A 16,804-nucleotide genomic window follows, 5' to 3' on the forward strand; every position below is an offset into this window, starting at 1 on the left:
CAGTGGCCTGAAAAATCTAGTCTCTGAAGACCTCTCTACTAGATGATGGACAGACAGACAGACAGAGGTTGTGAATGTGTTGTCAACCTCTACATAAAAAGCCCTGTAAAGAAGACAAGTGGGCGCTGCTGCGATGGCTCAGTGGGTAAAAGCACTTGCTTGTGCAAGCATAGGATCTGAGTTTGAATACCCAACACCCATGGAAAAAGAGCTAGGCAAGGCTGCACACGCCCATAGCCCCAGCATTTGGGGTGGGGAAAGTGCATCCTGGGAGGTTGCCAGCCAGACTAGCAGAAACTTCTGGTCCAGAGAGAACCTTTCTAAAGAGAATAAAGTAGACATCAAAAAAGAGAGACCCAATATCCTCCTTTGTGCACACACATTCACACTCATGTATCTCACACCTCACACACACACACACACACTCATATCCATGCACCCCACACATCACACACACTCACTCACATTCATGTAATCCACATAACACATACAAACACATATACACATTCATGTATCCCACATCACACACATTCATACACGCCACATATTACACACAAACACACACACATCCATACACCCCATACATCACATACACACATAAACACACACATGTACCCCACATGCCACACATCTCTAACACACACAGCTCACATATACAACACTCCCAGCACACAATCAAAGGAAATAAACAAATAAGACAATTGGTAATAGGAAACATAAAATGAAAGGCCAACTGCTGCTCGCTCCAGCTTAACAGGTGCTTCTGACGGGCAAACTCTGAACAAACACACTTACTCTTTTTTCTTGTTTTTTTTTTTTTCTTTTGCTCACTTCATTTATTCATGTGGTTATATGTTCATGAGATGGTCTCTCCGGCGAGGCCAGATAAATTCCTCAAGGAGGAAGCATGGGTGAGCTGCTTCCTCTGCCCTGCCCTCTTCTTGCACAAGTGTTGGTGTCATCTCAAGACAAGGCTTCTCTCTGAAGGCATGAGTGGGTGGTAAGGGATCTGAAGTAAGACAGGTCGGGAAAGTGTTGCACCAATACCCTCTTCTGTCCTCCACAGGCTCTAGTTGTGCATGTACTGCACAGACACAAATGCAAACGAAACAACCACAAACATAATATTAAAAGATAATATTTAAAAAATTTTAAATCTTTACAAATTCGAAAAGAAAAGCATCTTGTAAGTTTTGCTTTCATTTATATATATTCTGTGGCGTTACTCTTGAGTAATACTTAAGTTTGTATAGACATTTTTGAAGTGTAATATAAAAAAATCGTGTTTCTGGTATACAGTACGGTGCACTAATATATCCCTTGTATATTCTTTCCACAATAAAGCTAGTTAATATACTCATCATCTGACACAGTTCCTTTGTGTTTGTATATGCTTTAACAATACCTAGGAACTATGGTAAAAACACAGTATTTTTAACTACAGTTACCATGTGACAGGTTCGATCACTAGGATGTATTATTCTCTTTCTAACTACAAGTCATCCTTTTAACTAATAATCCCACCCACACACGCCCATTACTTGGACTCCGGCAGCCACCACTCTACCATTTCCGCCAATCTGATGATGGTTAGATTCCACAGGTGAAAAATACTATGTGATAATTGTCCTTCTTTGCCTGGCTTATTTCCTTTAGTATAATATTCTTCAAACTGTGGCAAATGGTATTTATAGCATACTGCTTTATATCTTTGTGTATGTGTGAATATGGCATGAAGATACATGTATACACATACACACACACACACACACACACATATAGTTATATACCATAATCATTTTTATCTATCCATCCATTGATGGGTATATAAATTGTTTCATATCTTGGCTATTGTGAATAAGGCTGCATTGAATATAGGACTGTAGGTTTTTAATTTTAAAAATTTTGAAGGGGGAGGAAGGGAAAGATTGGGAGGGGAGGAGGGAGGGAACTAGAGGGGGGATACAAAGTAAATAAAGTGTAATTAAAAATAAAATTAAAATAAAATTTTTTAATTAAAAATATAATATTTCTTTTCTCTTCCCCTTTTCTCACTCCAACTCTTCGAATGTTCTCCTTCAATTGATGGCCTCTTTTCTTGGATTATAATTGTTACATACATATGTATGTATGTAGGTAGGTAGATAGATAGATAGATAGATAGATGGATCCTGCTGAGTTCACTTAGTCTTGCTTGTGCGAATATGATTCAAGGCTGACCATTTTGTATCACATAACCAATGATGGGCCTCATACCTGGGAGAGACTAATTCTTCTTCTCCCAGCAGTCATTAGTTACCTACAGCTCTCTGTCTAGGGGTGGGCCCCATGGGATTTTCCCCTTATTAATACATGTCTACTGGTGCTGGAGATATTTTAACTATGAGTTCAGTCTATTCTCCCATTATTATCAGACTGGTATTTCTAAATCAGGAAATATATTTTTGAGTCTAGAAAATAGGCAGATATTGCAGTTGCTGTGGAAGATGGTCATAAGGACTCAGGAGTTGATATGTAGATATTGTTGAATGAAATGAAAACGTGGACACTGTCCATGGAGCCATGTGGTGCTAAGAAAGCTGAAGGAGACGGAGAATAAAAAACAGGGTTCCTAGAGTTGAATGCCATGGGAAGTTGACAACAAACCCGGAAGGACAGAGAAAACTGGAAAGAGATCAGGGCTAGCAGCTTTCTAGGCTAGGGGAGCTACATGGATCTATAGCAGGGAAAGACATTATAAAAAGGAGAAGAGATAAGCATTTTCCATCAGAGTGGGTGGGGGAATGAGACTAGCACAGAAGAGAAGAATTGGTGAAAAACGAAGAGAAGAAAGGAGAGACAAGAGAGTAGACTGCAGGTGAAGAGGAGCTAGCCACCGGCCCTAAGCAGAATCTGAGATGCTCTCTACAAGGCAGAAGTCAGAACCACCTCAGTGTGCTGTAATTAGAAGGGTCTGGAACCATCAGAGAATGAGCCATTACAGAGGGTTGTCTTAGGAAAGCGTGTTACACCAAGAATACTGCATCTTGTTAGAAGAGTGTGGCCACAGGAATGGGGGTGAAGGAGGATGGTCATGCTTGCTGATGCTGTAGGAGGCAAGTGAAGACAGCCGAGCTCAAGCCCTTCTGGACACAATGGGGTATGGCATGACCAGAGGTACAGCATATCAGGCCATACATGGGAAAAGAAAGTATTCTCCAACTACCCAGGCTCAGGGCAAGTTAACTGACTGCAGAAGACGGCTTTGGCTAATCCAAACTTTACTGTTTGAGGTAAAGATTATAGTCTGTTTATGAATATGAATGTAACCCCACAGTTGGGTCAAGGCAGGCTGCTGGGGACTTGTGCAAAAGGATCCAGAAAGATGGTTGTAGAGTTCAGGGTAGATCTCTCTCTCTCTCTCTCTCTCTCTCTCTCACACACACACACACACACACACACACATTAATTGACCATAGGATGGATGTTGTGTCTGAGGAGAGGGGTAGATGTACCAGAGAATGAAGGCAAGTGTACAATAAACTCAGCCCTCAGACTGGCAAATTTCCAAGTAGGTAGATGGGCCGGAGCCTACTTAGAAGCTTGGGGCCTGCAACAGAACCAATAATGGGCATAAGTGAAAATGAGGAAGGCAAAGTGGTCAAACCACTCCTGGAGATTATTAGCTGCTGAGAAGAACACAATGGAGGATATGGAACACATGGCAGAGAAAGAGAGGAGGATGGGAAACCACAGGCCTGTCCACCAGTAACCTGTTCTGAGGTTTTACAATTCTAAGTGCCAACGTTGAGGAGGACAGAAGAGAGTGATGAGGAGACAAGAATTGAGAGACAGTAAAGGCAGTGAGAATACAATACAACTGTTCTGTGTCACCTGAGATTGTCTTGGGGACTGGGGAGACCCGAATCTTTAAAGGCCATCAGTAGGCTCAAGGGTTACACAGGCAGTAGCCAAAGGAAAGAACACACATGAAAGAGCTTCATATCAAGTCGATGGAGGATGTAGTTATAAGTTTGTTCTTCTTTTCTCTAGTAGCAGGCTTCAAACAAGAAGGAGAAAAGAATAGAGAATGCAAGCAAGGTAGAAATTAGAAGCCACAATGTTGAGCTCACTGCAACAGAGTAAAAGTCTTATAACGAATCAAAGGATAGCCCTGCCTTATGAGGACAGAGAATAAACGGGTTCGCATGTTCACCTCAGCCAAAAGTCTACCTCCATTCACCAGTTTTACAAATTTGCTTTTTTTGCAATGCACTTGGAAGATATTTTGGTACTGTGCTAGAATTCCCCAGGCAAGGCGTGTAACACTCACATTCCTATCAAAGCATCCAGAACTTGAATGCTTGCAGGTTTTCACATGATAAAACGCTGTCTCAGCTCCCTTTGTGTGTATTTTTGTAAACAGTGTCTTTTGTTTATATTGCAGATAATCAGATGAAATCTCAACAGTCAAAACCAAACCAAACCAATTCACAGGAACAGGGAAGAGCTGCACAACTATGCAGCCGGTTTATCAAGAACACATTTTGGGCAACATGCCTGCCTTTCTTGTGTTGTTGGGGATACAAAGGCATAGCCCCGCCTGCAGAATGTTGATACTGCTGAGAGAAACAGAAAGTGACTGAGAACGTAAACTGCAGTCAGCTTGCCTGACTCTGAATCTTGGTTCCATTACTAACCAGCTGGTGGTCTGGAGCAAATCCTTTGACCTCTCAAGATATTTCCTTGTTTGTAAAGCGGGCATGGACAGCACGGTCCATGAGCTTCCACACAGTGCTGGGCACAGAGCAAACCCTCAGGCAACAGCAGTCACAGTTGGCGATTATGCTAACACGGCCCTGTGCCTCGGCAGTTCTGGAGACTACGAAGGTTGTTTTGTGGGCTGGAGCAGCAAGGGACACCACTTAGATAAGGAGATGGGGATGTGGGTGGAGACAGAGCAGTGAACCTGGCCTGAGCGGAAATACGGAAGAACAGATGAGATGGGCTCAACGCATGGTGTGTGGACTGGAACACTCTTCAGCCAAGAAATGGGGGAGAACATGCCAAAAAGGCATTCCGGTTCTGTTAGTCCATTGGCCTTATGTGTTAATCTGGATGTTTCCACAGTAGGCTGTGAGAGGCTGGGTGTCTATGAGAAGATAGTGAACTGAGAAAGGAACGTTAAAATGTAGTGATAATTTACTCTCATTAGCCTAAACTTAACTAGAAAGGTAGACTAGTGATTTCCAAAGTTTAATGCAAATATTAATCGTGAAGGGATCATATTAAAGTGAATACAAGTGATTCAGCGGGCTGAGATTAGTACTGCAATAAGTCCCTGTGCTGATATATATCTCTAGAGCTCACTGCCAAAGAAGAGTATATTTATTCAAGGTAGTTTGGTGGAAGAGAATGGCTGAGTAAGAGGAAGGTAGACAAGATGTCAGAGCTTAAGGGAGCAAAGACAGAGGCTTCTATGTCATAGATAAAAATGCAGTCCCGGAAACCTTCAATCTGATTTTAGGATAGTAATTTTGATACACTTCTTAATTCTGAACCAATTTTTTTTTCCATAACATTTAAACACAATTTTGAGGCAGAAGGGGAAGAATGGCTTTGAGTTCAAGGCCAGCCTGGCCTACATACCATGTGACAGGCAAATCTGGGCTGCAGGATAAAACTCTATCTTGAAAATAAGAAGAGGTAAAATAATGTTGTATTAAATATCTCATAAAGTATAAAATTCCTTTAGGAAATGCACATTTTATTTGATATATACAATATACAATATGATTAAAATTCCTACCACAAAGTTCCACAAAGGGAAAAAAAAAAAAAAACCAAGAAATTGATTCCTTTTGCTATGAAGGAGAGTGGCATGAATACATTCATGATGCGTGGCTATTAATAACACCAAGGATGGCTGAACGGGTTAGCAACATTTGGTCACAGAAAGAAACCATGGTAGCAGTCTCTTATGTGACAGCTGAATTATAAGAAAAATGGTCCTTGTGCTAGTTCTGCAGGAACAGCATATTCAGCCACATATGTAGATGAGGAGCAGGAGACAGTGGCCAAACACTTGCTACAGTGACATCTCAAAACCAAACCTAGGACTGGACAGCTGTCACGCCCAGCAATTTCGTCTTAAGAATAGTCTTTGTTACACTGACAGGCCACATCTGTATTCCTACTGCGGAGGCTCCTGAATATCTGTGGAACAGAGAGAAAATAAGAGTCTCCTACGCCACTCCCCATGATAAATAGCCCTACCAGCGCATTTCTGAGTTAGAAGAAGCCTAGCAGCACCCCCTTACTGCGGAAATGAAGAGTCTAACTGGAAAGGCTAGGTGACAAGTAGAAAGACAGATCAGTGACAGGACTGGGACTAGAGCTCAAGTCTTCTGATTCCTAGCCAGGGCCTTGACTGGACTCCATGATCCTGACGTGGCACCAGAGCCCCAACTGCAGAGTAAAACAAGCAAGCAAACAACCACAAAGTGTAATAAAACACCCTTCTCTGTGTAAGCCATTCATTCCAAACGTAGCCAACTGCACTAAACTGAGCTGTGAGCCGTGCAGAGTGTGGTGATAAATATTCTACCATGCCTGCTCACGCTAAACACACAGTCTAATGCTGGAAAGAATGTGGGTACACAGATAACGATGTAGAAGCACAAAGACAAAGATGTTTGTGGAGGATTCGTATTTTAAAGCAGAAAGTTGAGACAATTTCCTTGGTAGGGAATGGAAAACATATGGACAGAGTACAGGACAGAACTAGCTTTCAAGACAGGAAATACACGCACTGGGCCTTAAAGGACAAGTTAGTTTGTATCTTGGTGGTTTTTAGCGTGAGAAAAAAATATAAAACCTGGGGCTCCTAAATGTAAAAGAGATTAAGCACTCAGTCCTATCAAATCATATATCTTTGATTACAGTAAGTTAGGTGAACCAAAGAAATAAAAATAACAGAATCTATTACAACCCCATGTGATGAAGCCATCACTCTTCTCTACCCATTTTGTCATCCAGGTCCTGAACTGTAGTTAATTCCTGTGTCACTAGTTCTAAGTGTCATACTGGAAGAATGACTGTTCCTCAAGCAGAAAGAAATGATTTATGTCAGTAGGGCCTCAACTGCTAATAAAAATGACGAGAACAGAACTATTTATGCATTTTGTATGTTTCAATTCTGATTGATATACAATAATCTATATTTACGGGGTATGGCATGATACTTCAGAATTATCTACCTGTTGGGAAGTACATGCAGATATAGCTAGTGACCGCTGCCTATGTATATGACTACCAAGAAATGATTTCAAGTCTTTTATATTTTCCTATGCAGAGGCATGCAAGTAATTACAGATGAGCACCACACTCACCCAAGTAGGCACTGAACATCAGAGCTCTGGTCTCACCAAGGTTACGAGTTACATGCTGATACACAAAGTAATGTCAGGGAAACAATTCTACTGGAGGTGATTCAAGAAAACTGTACACAACAAACTGGTTACTTGCTGAAGGGCATGGGGCAGTCAAAGAGCACAGTGAGGAATAACATTTCAAGAGATGCAAATGATAGGAAGAAACAAATGTTGTCTTAAATAACTGTCCTTTGGGCCCATCTATTCTGAAATTATGTAATAATTTATACATAATATAAACCATATATAATTTATATTAACATAAAACATAAAATATACACAATAATAATCTTCACTCAGTAGAAAGAAGTGTCTGTTGGCTTATTTTATCCCAGCTCAAGACAATTCTACCATCGATTATAGCTGTGACATGAGGCATATGTAATTTTTTGCCAAGAGAATATCCATCACTCCCTTTTAAAATTGCCTTCCTAAACTCCAACCTCCTACCAACACTCAGACACTGATCATGTATTATTTAATAAGTCATGATGTTCTTACTTTCAACCAACTTTAATACTCTTCAGAAGAGAGTTAGATGGACTATGTACTTTGAACTTCCTCCAAGGATTCTGAAGAAGGGGATTCTTACAGCAAAAATACAACGTATAACTTGAATGTCTCCACGTATTGCCAGAGGGTGCTTTGATGGCTCAGTGCTTCCACTGTACGTTGGTTGGTAGCAATCCGGCTGTGCACTCAGGATCCTGGTCAAAGCACTTGTCATTTGCACATGCATTTTCCATTTAATAACTGGGAAGCAGAGGAGGATTGCTAGAGCTCTTTGCCAGCTGACAGGTGGTAGGAATATACAAATACCAGTGCTTACAGTAACACGGAGACAGGCCTGAACGAGGTGACATAAACATATATATACACGCAAAAAAGAAGGTCCACTTCCTGATGACTGCTGAGGCGAAACCATGAACTAACCACCCCCACCAACACAGCAAAAGACAGGCAGTCAAGAGATTAATGCATGACAATCACATGCAAGAAAAGAAGATGGAAAGCAAGGCCACATGTGGCTATCAGGCTTTGGTCTTAAGTTTAAAGTATTCTTTTCTAGTTTGTGAGAAGTAAGCCATAAAGAAAACTATAAATGAGAACTTTTACTGGCACTGGGTGTTTCAAATGAGTGACAAATAGACCAACAATCATTTATTAACCACAACACATAAGGCAGCATGCTAGTGACCAAAGATGGTGAGAGAAAAGTCCATAAACCTGAAGAGCTTGAAGTACTTTATGGAGATAATCATAAACACTGCATCTCTGTTTAGAATGGATTAATGTATAACAATAAATTCTATCCAAGTTTAAAGAAAGGAGACACAACCATTCAGTGCAGGAATAAACAGGGTTTACAAGCAGTACTGTAGAAGAATGTTCAAATCTGGACAGGTCAAGAGTAGGGCAAGTCCATGCCAGGCAAGGGAAACAGAATGAAGTGAGAATGCTCATCAGACAATCAACGGCACAAATATCATGCCAAGGGAAACAGGAACTTGAGACAAGTGAAAGATGAGCCTGGAAGGAACCAGATGTAGAAAAGGGGGCCAGATATTGCAGAGCTAGGTTAAAGAGTTTTAGCTGTACTCATTAAACTCTGTAAAGATTTTTTTTAACATAAAAAAGACAACACTATGAAGTCTCCAGTAGGTTCAATTAGTGTTAAGGAGGAAACATAGTGCCTGTTTTGATCAAAAGTGGGGAAGATCGAGGAAAGAATTTAACTAAGAACTTCTGAATGCAACATTAATCTTGGGTATAGCCTCACTGACTTTAATACATCAATACACAAATCATGACTCAGCTCTAGAACAAAAGTTGCTAAGTTTCAAATGCTGAAAGCAGTCTGTTTCTTCCTTCCTTCCCTTTCGTTTTTTAACAGGGTTTCATGTAGTCCAGGCTGGGTGAGAGCTCACTATCTGGCTGAGGCAGGCTCTGAACTCTTGAACCTCCTGTGTTGGTCTCCAAAATGCTGACGTTCTAAGTGAGTGACACCATATCCTGCCTAACGATGAAATCTCTAAAATGATTGCTTCCCCAATAAAGCAATCATGTCTCTATGACAGGACTGAAATGACACATAAACAGCACAAAGGAGATACTGTAAAATAACAGTACAGCAAAGTAACAAGGAAGTTAGTAGATACAGCTCAACAGAGAAATAGAAGAGGAAAACAAAACCAAATCAGAAACTAAAAAGCCAGAAGAGCCAAGTAACAAATGAAAAGAGACAATATAGGAAACATAAGAAGAGGCATGCAGAGGACCTCACAGCCACCTGTAACTCCAGCTCCAGGGAATCTAACGCCCTCTTCTGGCTTCTGTAGCCAACTGCCTGCACATACACTAACCTTCACACAGATACATATGCCTACAAATGATTCAAAATTAAAAAAAAACACAACAACTTTAGAAAGAAGAACTTCCAACATAAGAATAGATGAATATTTCAAAAAATAAAAAGCTGACTATAAAATTTTAGCATTGACCCGCTATATAATTTTATCCAGGTACAATGTTCCAGGTAATTATGTCTGACTATAATAGGCAATTGGAAATATGGCTCCTGTAATCCTTACAAGCAAAAATAGGGAACACAGTAAGTTTGAATCCATCTAACTGCAGGACTATCGAAACAGTAAAGGTAAGACCTACAGAGCAGTCAGAATATGAATTTTAGAAATATATATATATATATATATATATAGAGAGAGAGAGAGAGAGAGAGAGAAACACATCGCTTTTCCTTGTAACATAACCACTAAACAGCAACAAAACAGCCAATCAACAGTATAAAAATATCCCATTTTACTCTTTTGGTGCTCTGAATTAATTATGGACACACTAGTGTTCTTTTCAAGTTAGAAAGTAAAGTAACACTTTGTTGCATCCTTTTGTTATTTGCTTATTTGGTTTTATTGTTGTTTGATTCAGTTTACAGAATGAGAGTGTAACCAGGGTAGTCACTTCTGAAAGTGATTATTCTTTTTTTTTTTTTTTTTTTTTCTTTATCACAACGGGTTTTAATGTGTTTTTGGCTGAAGTTGGAAGGGAAATAATTACAATAGGTGAGCAGAAATAAGGATAAGACACAGTAATTATTGTCTCAAATTCTTCCCCGATCCACTTGGAAATGGGGGTTTACACATTGCTGTGCCTTTTTTTTTTCTTTTTTTTTTCAATGCAGTTTATTCAGGAACCTTGAACAATCATCTGACCCTGGGGAAAGCCAGCCCACAGCCTCTGGGTAGCCAACCCCAGCATGCCACGAGGGCAATGCAGATAGGTCCACATACATGGAAGCAAGCCAAGATCCTCAGCCTTAGCCAAATGTGGAGTCGTTCGTGACAGAGAGCACTCATCATCGGGAAGGTGGAAGGCGGAAACCAGCTCCATCTTTAAGGCATAGCATTCCGCAGCTCTCTACAGTTCCCCCTTTTTGTTTTAGACGCATCAGGCAAGAGTAGAGGTCTGATCTCTGATATTAGAAATAAATTGGGACTTTGTACCGATGTTCATTTAGGTGTCATCCACCCAAAGAGCATCAGACCCGTCTGATACCTTTTTCTCAGAGGCGGGACCTGGGGCATCAACCCGCATGCAATCAGACGTGCTCTTCTCTGGGTCCAAAGCGGCTGACCCTGAGTGCAGTGCTTAGCCTCGCATCCTGAGCGTAACACTTTAGCGAAAGTGATTATTCTTGATCTCTAGAAACTTCTCCAGGAGAACTTGGAAGCCATTAGATGGAAAGATGCACCCACCCCCACCCCCACTCCCCACCTCCCGCCAAGTCAGTCCAACCACAAGGAACTGTGGTCCTGTTGAAATTCTTCCGGCTTCTCTGGCCTTGGAAACATCAATGTGCTGTACGTCATGAAGAGCCTCAGCAACTCACTTTTATTCTCCTGTGCCTGAAAACCATTTGTACCACAGACACAGGATGCTGACTGTGTATCTTACGTCTCTATTTCTTTGGCCTATTTATTTCAATTTGCACAAAGGGGAAATATTTTTCTTTCCCTTTTGAGTTCAACAGTTGTTTATATTTATATTCTTTTATTTCTAGTTTATAGATCATGGTGTTAATATAATAACTTTTAAACTTTTTATCTTTATGTGCTTGTGCACATGTGTTCAGGTTGCCTTGGAAGCTGGGAGAACATCAGATTGTCTGGAACAGAAGTCACAGGTAGCTCTGATTCACCCAATGTGTGTGCTGCCTCTGCAAGGATAGCAAATGATCTTAGCTAATGAGCCTTTCTCCAGCCTCATATCATAAATTAAAACAAGGCACATTCAGACAACTAAAATGTCCTGTTTTGGTAGTATATTATAGTCGTCCCCAAATTGTTTTGAACCTACAATAGGAGTAAATATCACATGATTTGAAAGCACATAGTCCACAATAAAAATATGTGCATTTACAGCTTATATGTATGTTGGTATAATGTTCTTTTGAAATGTATACACCTTACTCTTGTTCATTCAAATGCTGATTTTTCCCCTCCCCCCACTTTCTGGTTTCAATCTGGATATTGCATTGTGATACTTATTCTAAGCATCCTGCCTCAACTTTGTGTAAACAGGCCAAAATAAAGCAACTAGCCACAATGTTGAGCAATGGGACAGGAAAGAGGGGAGGAGCCAGAGGGCAGAAAATGAGTGGGAGGAAAAAGGGTGAGGCAGAGCTGGGAGAACAGAGGCAGGAGAAAAGGTGTTCGATCCACGTGGAGAGATGGACTGGACCTAATATATCACAAAAAGCAAGTATATGGGAAATCTGAATGGTAGAAACTACGTGGGCTTGGAGGTTTAGGATGGAACAACTATTGCCCAGCATTGTGTTCTAGGTTGATGAAATAAATCCCAGTGTCTGTGTGGTGATTTGGGTATACAGCTGTTTAGGACTAATAGCAGCATTACTAAAACATAAACCAACAGTAAATATTAATCAATAACTACAACATACCTACATGTGCTACTGTAGTAATATATTATGTAATTATAAAATATAATAGAAAATAGCTAAGTAATTTAATATGTAAATTAAATATTATCATTAATGGCAAATAACTATAGTATCACTAGAAATTATTCATAACATTTAATAATAATGTGATTTCATTTACTTTATTATTTTGGGACATCTTGACTTAATGCTCTCTGACTGAGAAATTTAAAGTTCAATCTTTGTTGAGACTTGGTTTTAAGAGCTGTCACACATACCTCATGAAATTATGCTGCTCTAAATGAGACTAGGTGATCGTGGCCCTAATACCCTGAGCTTTCAGTTCCATCCTCTGATAATGAAAAGGTTTAGCTGGATTTGAATTTGTTTACTTAATATTGTTTTGCTATTGCTGACTAGAACCCAGAAATAAGTATCTACCTTTAGTGATATCAGATAGGTTTTGAAAACGTATTAAGATCTTGAAACTTATTTTAAAAAACACCAATTTTAATTTACTCTGATAACTTTATACCTGCATACAATGTATTTCGATTATAATCACCCCTCACCCCCTATCTCACCCCCTCCATGCCCCCTGGAACCTTCTGCTTCCCAAAACGTCCCCTTCTTACTGTCGTGACATTTTTTTTTTTAATGTGCCACTGAATCTAAGGATGGCTGGGTGTGCATGGGTGTAGGGCTAATTACCAGTGTCTACACTCCTAAGGACAGTGTCCATCCATTCCCACAACTGCCACTCACTGTCAAAAGCTCCTCAGGAAGGGGCAGGGTACAAGGAGGAGGTAGAGCCTCAAAGACCCCTTACCCACACATACTGTCACACTTGAAAAAAAATTAAAACTACTAAAACGGCAAGATATTTTTAGCCAGGTTGGGCCACTTCATTTTCCAACTTAGCGAACGCACAGAGACAGAGTTTTAATAGGCAACACAGGTGATTTGGTTAAATAAAGTCATATTTACAAACATGTTTTCCAACTATTTTCTACAAGGTGGCAGGGTGGAGTTTGGAATGGAAGCTGTTACTTTTTCACTCATGGTTATGCACTGTCTCTATCTCAAAGGGCTATAATTTTAGCTACTCAGGTGGCCCAGGCAAGATAACACTAATTTAAGACCTGCCTGGGCTACAGTTATAAGTTTCCAGCCAGTGTCCACAACCTAATGAGGTTCTGACTAACATAAAAACTACAAAGTGGCCTGGGTGTGTAATTCCATGATAGGGCAGTTGCATAGCATGCAAAAGCCCTAGGCCTAAGGTCCAGGACCAGAAAAAAAAAAAATTTTTTTTCTGTAGTGAGAATTTTGTAATTTTGGTTTCTTTAAAAAATACAGAACTAGCTGGTCACAGTGGTACACACTTGTAATCCCAGCACTCAGGGGTTACACAGGAACTCTGTGAGTTCGAGGCCAGCCTGGTCTATAAAGTGAGTCCAGGACAGCCAAGGCTACACAGAGAAACCCTGCCTCAAGAAAACAACAAAAACAAAACAAAACAACCTCCCCCCACAGAAATGTTATGGAAATATGTTTTAGTTTTAATCCCGGGGGTGGGGGGGATATGGGGCTGTTTTGGAGCAGCTGACTATGATTTGTTTCATGACTGTGTGACATTTGGAATTCTGGGAAATTTTCAGATGATACATAAATATGACAGGGCCCTGATAGGTGGGTTGTTCCTGGGTGGGTGGGTGGTGGTTAGGTAATTGTGCACAAAAAATCAACAAGAAGAAATTAGACGAAATTAGATATCCTGATTGCCCCCAAGGAACTTGACACCCCCTAATCAGCAGGAAGTAGTCTAATGATAATGTCACCCCTTTCACTTCTATCCTTTTTTCTCTCATCTAGCAGTAGGGGGAGAGAAGAGGTGGGGATAAAAAGGTGGAAAAGAAAGGAAGAAACAAAAACAACAAAAAAAAACCCTACAAAGTAGCCAAAATGCCTGCTACATTTTTCTCCAAAAATCTTTACAACCATGTAACAAACAGCGAAGTTGGGCAGCTCCCTTTTTTTTTTTTTTTTTTAATGGAATGGGAAATAGATGCCAATATTTAGTTCCTCTCAACATCTACCACTGCAAGGTGGAAATATGTTGATGTTCACTCATCTCGCCATGAGGCACGTAAACAGATGCTAATATGCGTTTAAGAACATCACCTACATGCTCTGGTACCACTTTGTATGCACCAGGATACATGCTCTCCTTCAATAGCCTGCTCAATGGCTTGCCTGTGAGCGAGGCAGCAAATGAATTTCATATATGTCACTGTTAATGATAATGCGTGCCATCCTTATTCAAATAACCTGCTTGATAATTTCTATTGAGCAGGGCTGGCTTCCGGCCAGATTCTGTTCAATTACTTTTCTCCCAAAAGGGAATCTCTGCCAGATGTCCCCCAATATCCATCCCCTCTCCTTCTTCTTCGGGGTCAGAACCTCTATTAAGTGGGCCCAGGATGGTTCAAAGGCCCTCCCTCTTTCCCTTGCACATACAAGCAGGGAACCTATGTTTTGGTCACTGGGATGTAAAGGAATGATACATAACTTCAAAAGAAGGGTTGGTTTTCTGTGCCCTTTCCTCCTGATGTTGGTATTCAGGTCGGAGGGCTGCAATTTAAATAGCCACCCCAGAGGAAGAAGCAGCCAGGAGTTAAAGCAGCCAGAGGAACAAGAAATGGGGAACTGAATCCCTGACAGCTATGATGTTACCATTCAGGTCTGGGTTCTTGGAGAGAAATACATGTATATATTTTGTGATCTTTCAGCATTAAGGTTTTTCTGGATGTTGCTAGTGATTAAGGTTTAATCAATATACCTGACGACAGCTGACAACAGGCTCAAGCTAGGGATCAGAGAAGAGGCGGCTAGGCCACTTTCTCAGGCCTGCCTGTGCGGGTGCTAAGACCACCAACAAAGTCTGCAGGTTCACCAACAAAGTCTGCAGGTTCCCAACACAGACTGTCCTCAGACCACTTTGAAGAAGACTGTATGGTGCAACCTTAATGTACACATCATGTGTAAGCCATGACTGGTGGCAGCAGTTTGGGCAGCAAATGAATGAGGGGTCGCCATTTGCCTCCAGCTCTCCTCCCCAACCTGAAAACCATGTGTCGTCTTGCTGACAAAGGCAGGCCATGTCGAAGGTCAGTAAAGCTTTTCATGACACATAAATTTACAAGGTTCTCTTATTCCTGTCCTTATAAGCCCCTGTCAGAGCAGGTGGCTAGGCTCACGGCTAACTACGGATTTCTCTCCTGGGCCACAACCTAAATGTCCAGAAGCGAAAAGTCAGCATAAACAAAGGTTCTGTGTTAAAGTCCAGATGCAGGTGCACAAACGGTGGGTGCGACCAGTGCCGTACCTGAACACTTCCAGCACTGTCCTCTCCGGAAGCTTGGCAGCCACTTGGCTAAACGCCCTTTTGAAATCTTCCAGAGTCAAAAATCCATGATCTATATGAAAACAAAATATTAAACATTCACTTACGCCTTTAAACCCTGTGAACTAAGACTTCAGCCATGACAGCTATAGGAAGATAGATTTTAATATATTATCACAATCATATAGGGGAAGAAAACAGTAATGATTTACAGTTGATCTGACATAGACAGTCACTACACACCCGCTGAACATATCTCCCTGGAAGAATTTCAAATGTGGTAGGAGTACCCCGCCCTTTAGGGTAATGCTGGAGATGCAGGAAGGCCACTGCCAGCCTTGCACTTTCTGAGTCCCTAAGTCCTAGGGAAAGGACTACATAGACGTGATGCATTAGGCTTTGGGTCTTTGTGATCTGCCGAAACATTTCAGTCTTCCAAATTCATTGTTTCCTGGTTCAGCGTTAGACCTATGATATATTAGTATTCAGGGGAAACTATAACCACAGCCAGTACATAAATCTTGGAAGGCACTCTTAGTGTGGATTCTTCCAGGCATCTATAGGTCAAAGTGAGAGTGGCGGAAGTGTCTCCCACATGACCATGGGTGGCTTGAGGCCTATATTCCCTAGGGCCAGTCCTTTGACTGTTACCACCACAACATAGGTACAATGGATAAGCACATAGGTACAGTACACAAATCCAATTATATGACTAAATATTTCATCCAGGGAGTATGCCAGAGACTTGGTATCCCGACATCGGAAAGTACAGTAGTCACTGTTGTTTCACTGGAGACATAACACCACTCACAACTTCTCAGCAGCAATTCTTACATGAAAACACTTTAAAACACTTACAGTGCACGTCGAAAGCTGTGAAGATGTGCCTTATCTCGTTCCGATACAGCTGGGCTTCCTTCTTTCTCTTTACGACATTTAAAAACCCCTCAAGTGATATACCTAGAAGCGGAGGGTTTGGGGGGAAAAATTTGCCAAAGATTACTATAGTCCTCTTCAAGAAAAAAT

General features: G+C 41.0%; 1 protein-coding gene across 8 annotated transcripts in view; it reads right to left on the bottom strand.

The window, feature by feature from the left end:
* The window catches only part of Efcab11 (EF-hand calcium binding domain 11), a 218,423-nt gene that overhangs the window by 174,490 nt on the left and 27,129 nt on the right, over positions 1-16,804 (bottom strand). For 4 of the 8 annotated variants that reach the window (XR_009593056.1, XR_009593054.1, XR_009593055.1 and 1 more), the window contains exons 4-5: positions 16,637-16,738; positions 15,761-15,851 (exon numbers count right to left, since the gene is read on the bottom strand). Coding sequence is in view for 5 of the 8 variants with exons in the window: in XM_060388034.1 (XP_060244017.1) it covers positions 15,761-15,851; positions 16,637-16,738 (193 nt within the window). In the remaining 3 variants the exon portion in view is untranslated. Of the gene's footprint in view, positions 1-490; positions 1,085-7,722; positions 8,166-11,229; positions 11,647-15,760; positions 15,852-16,636; positions 16,739-16,804 lie in introns of those variants that run through there. The other 4 variants (XM_021656661.2, XM_060388033.1, XM_060388036.1 and 1 more) reach the window with 4 other exon arrangements.

This window comes from Meriones unguiculatus, chromosome 7, assembly GCF_030254825.1.
Source record: "Meriones unguiculatus strain TT.TT164.6M chromosome 7, Bangor_MerUng_6.1, whole genome shotgun sequence".
Taxonomy (NCBI): domain Eukaryota; kingdom Metazoa; phylum Chordata; class Mammalia; order Rodentia; family Muridae; genus Meriones; species Meriones unguiculatus.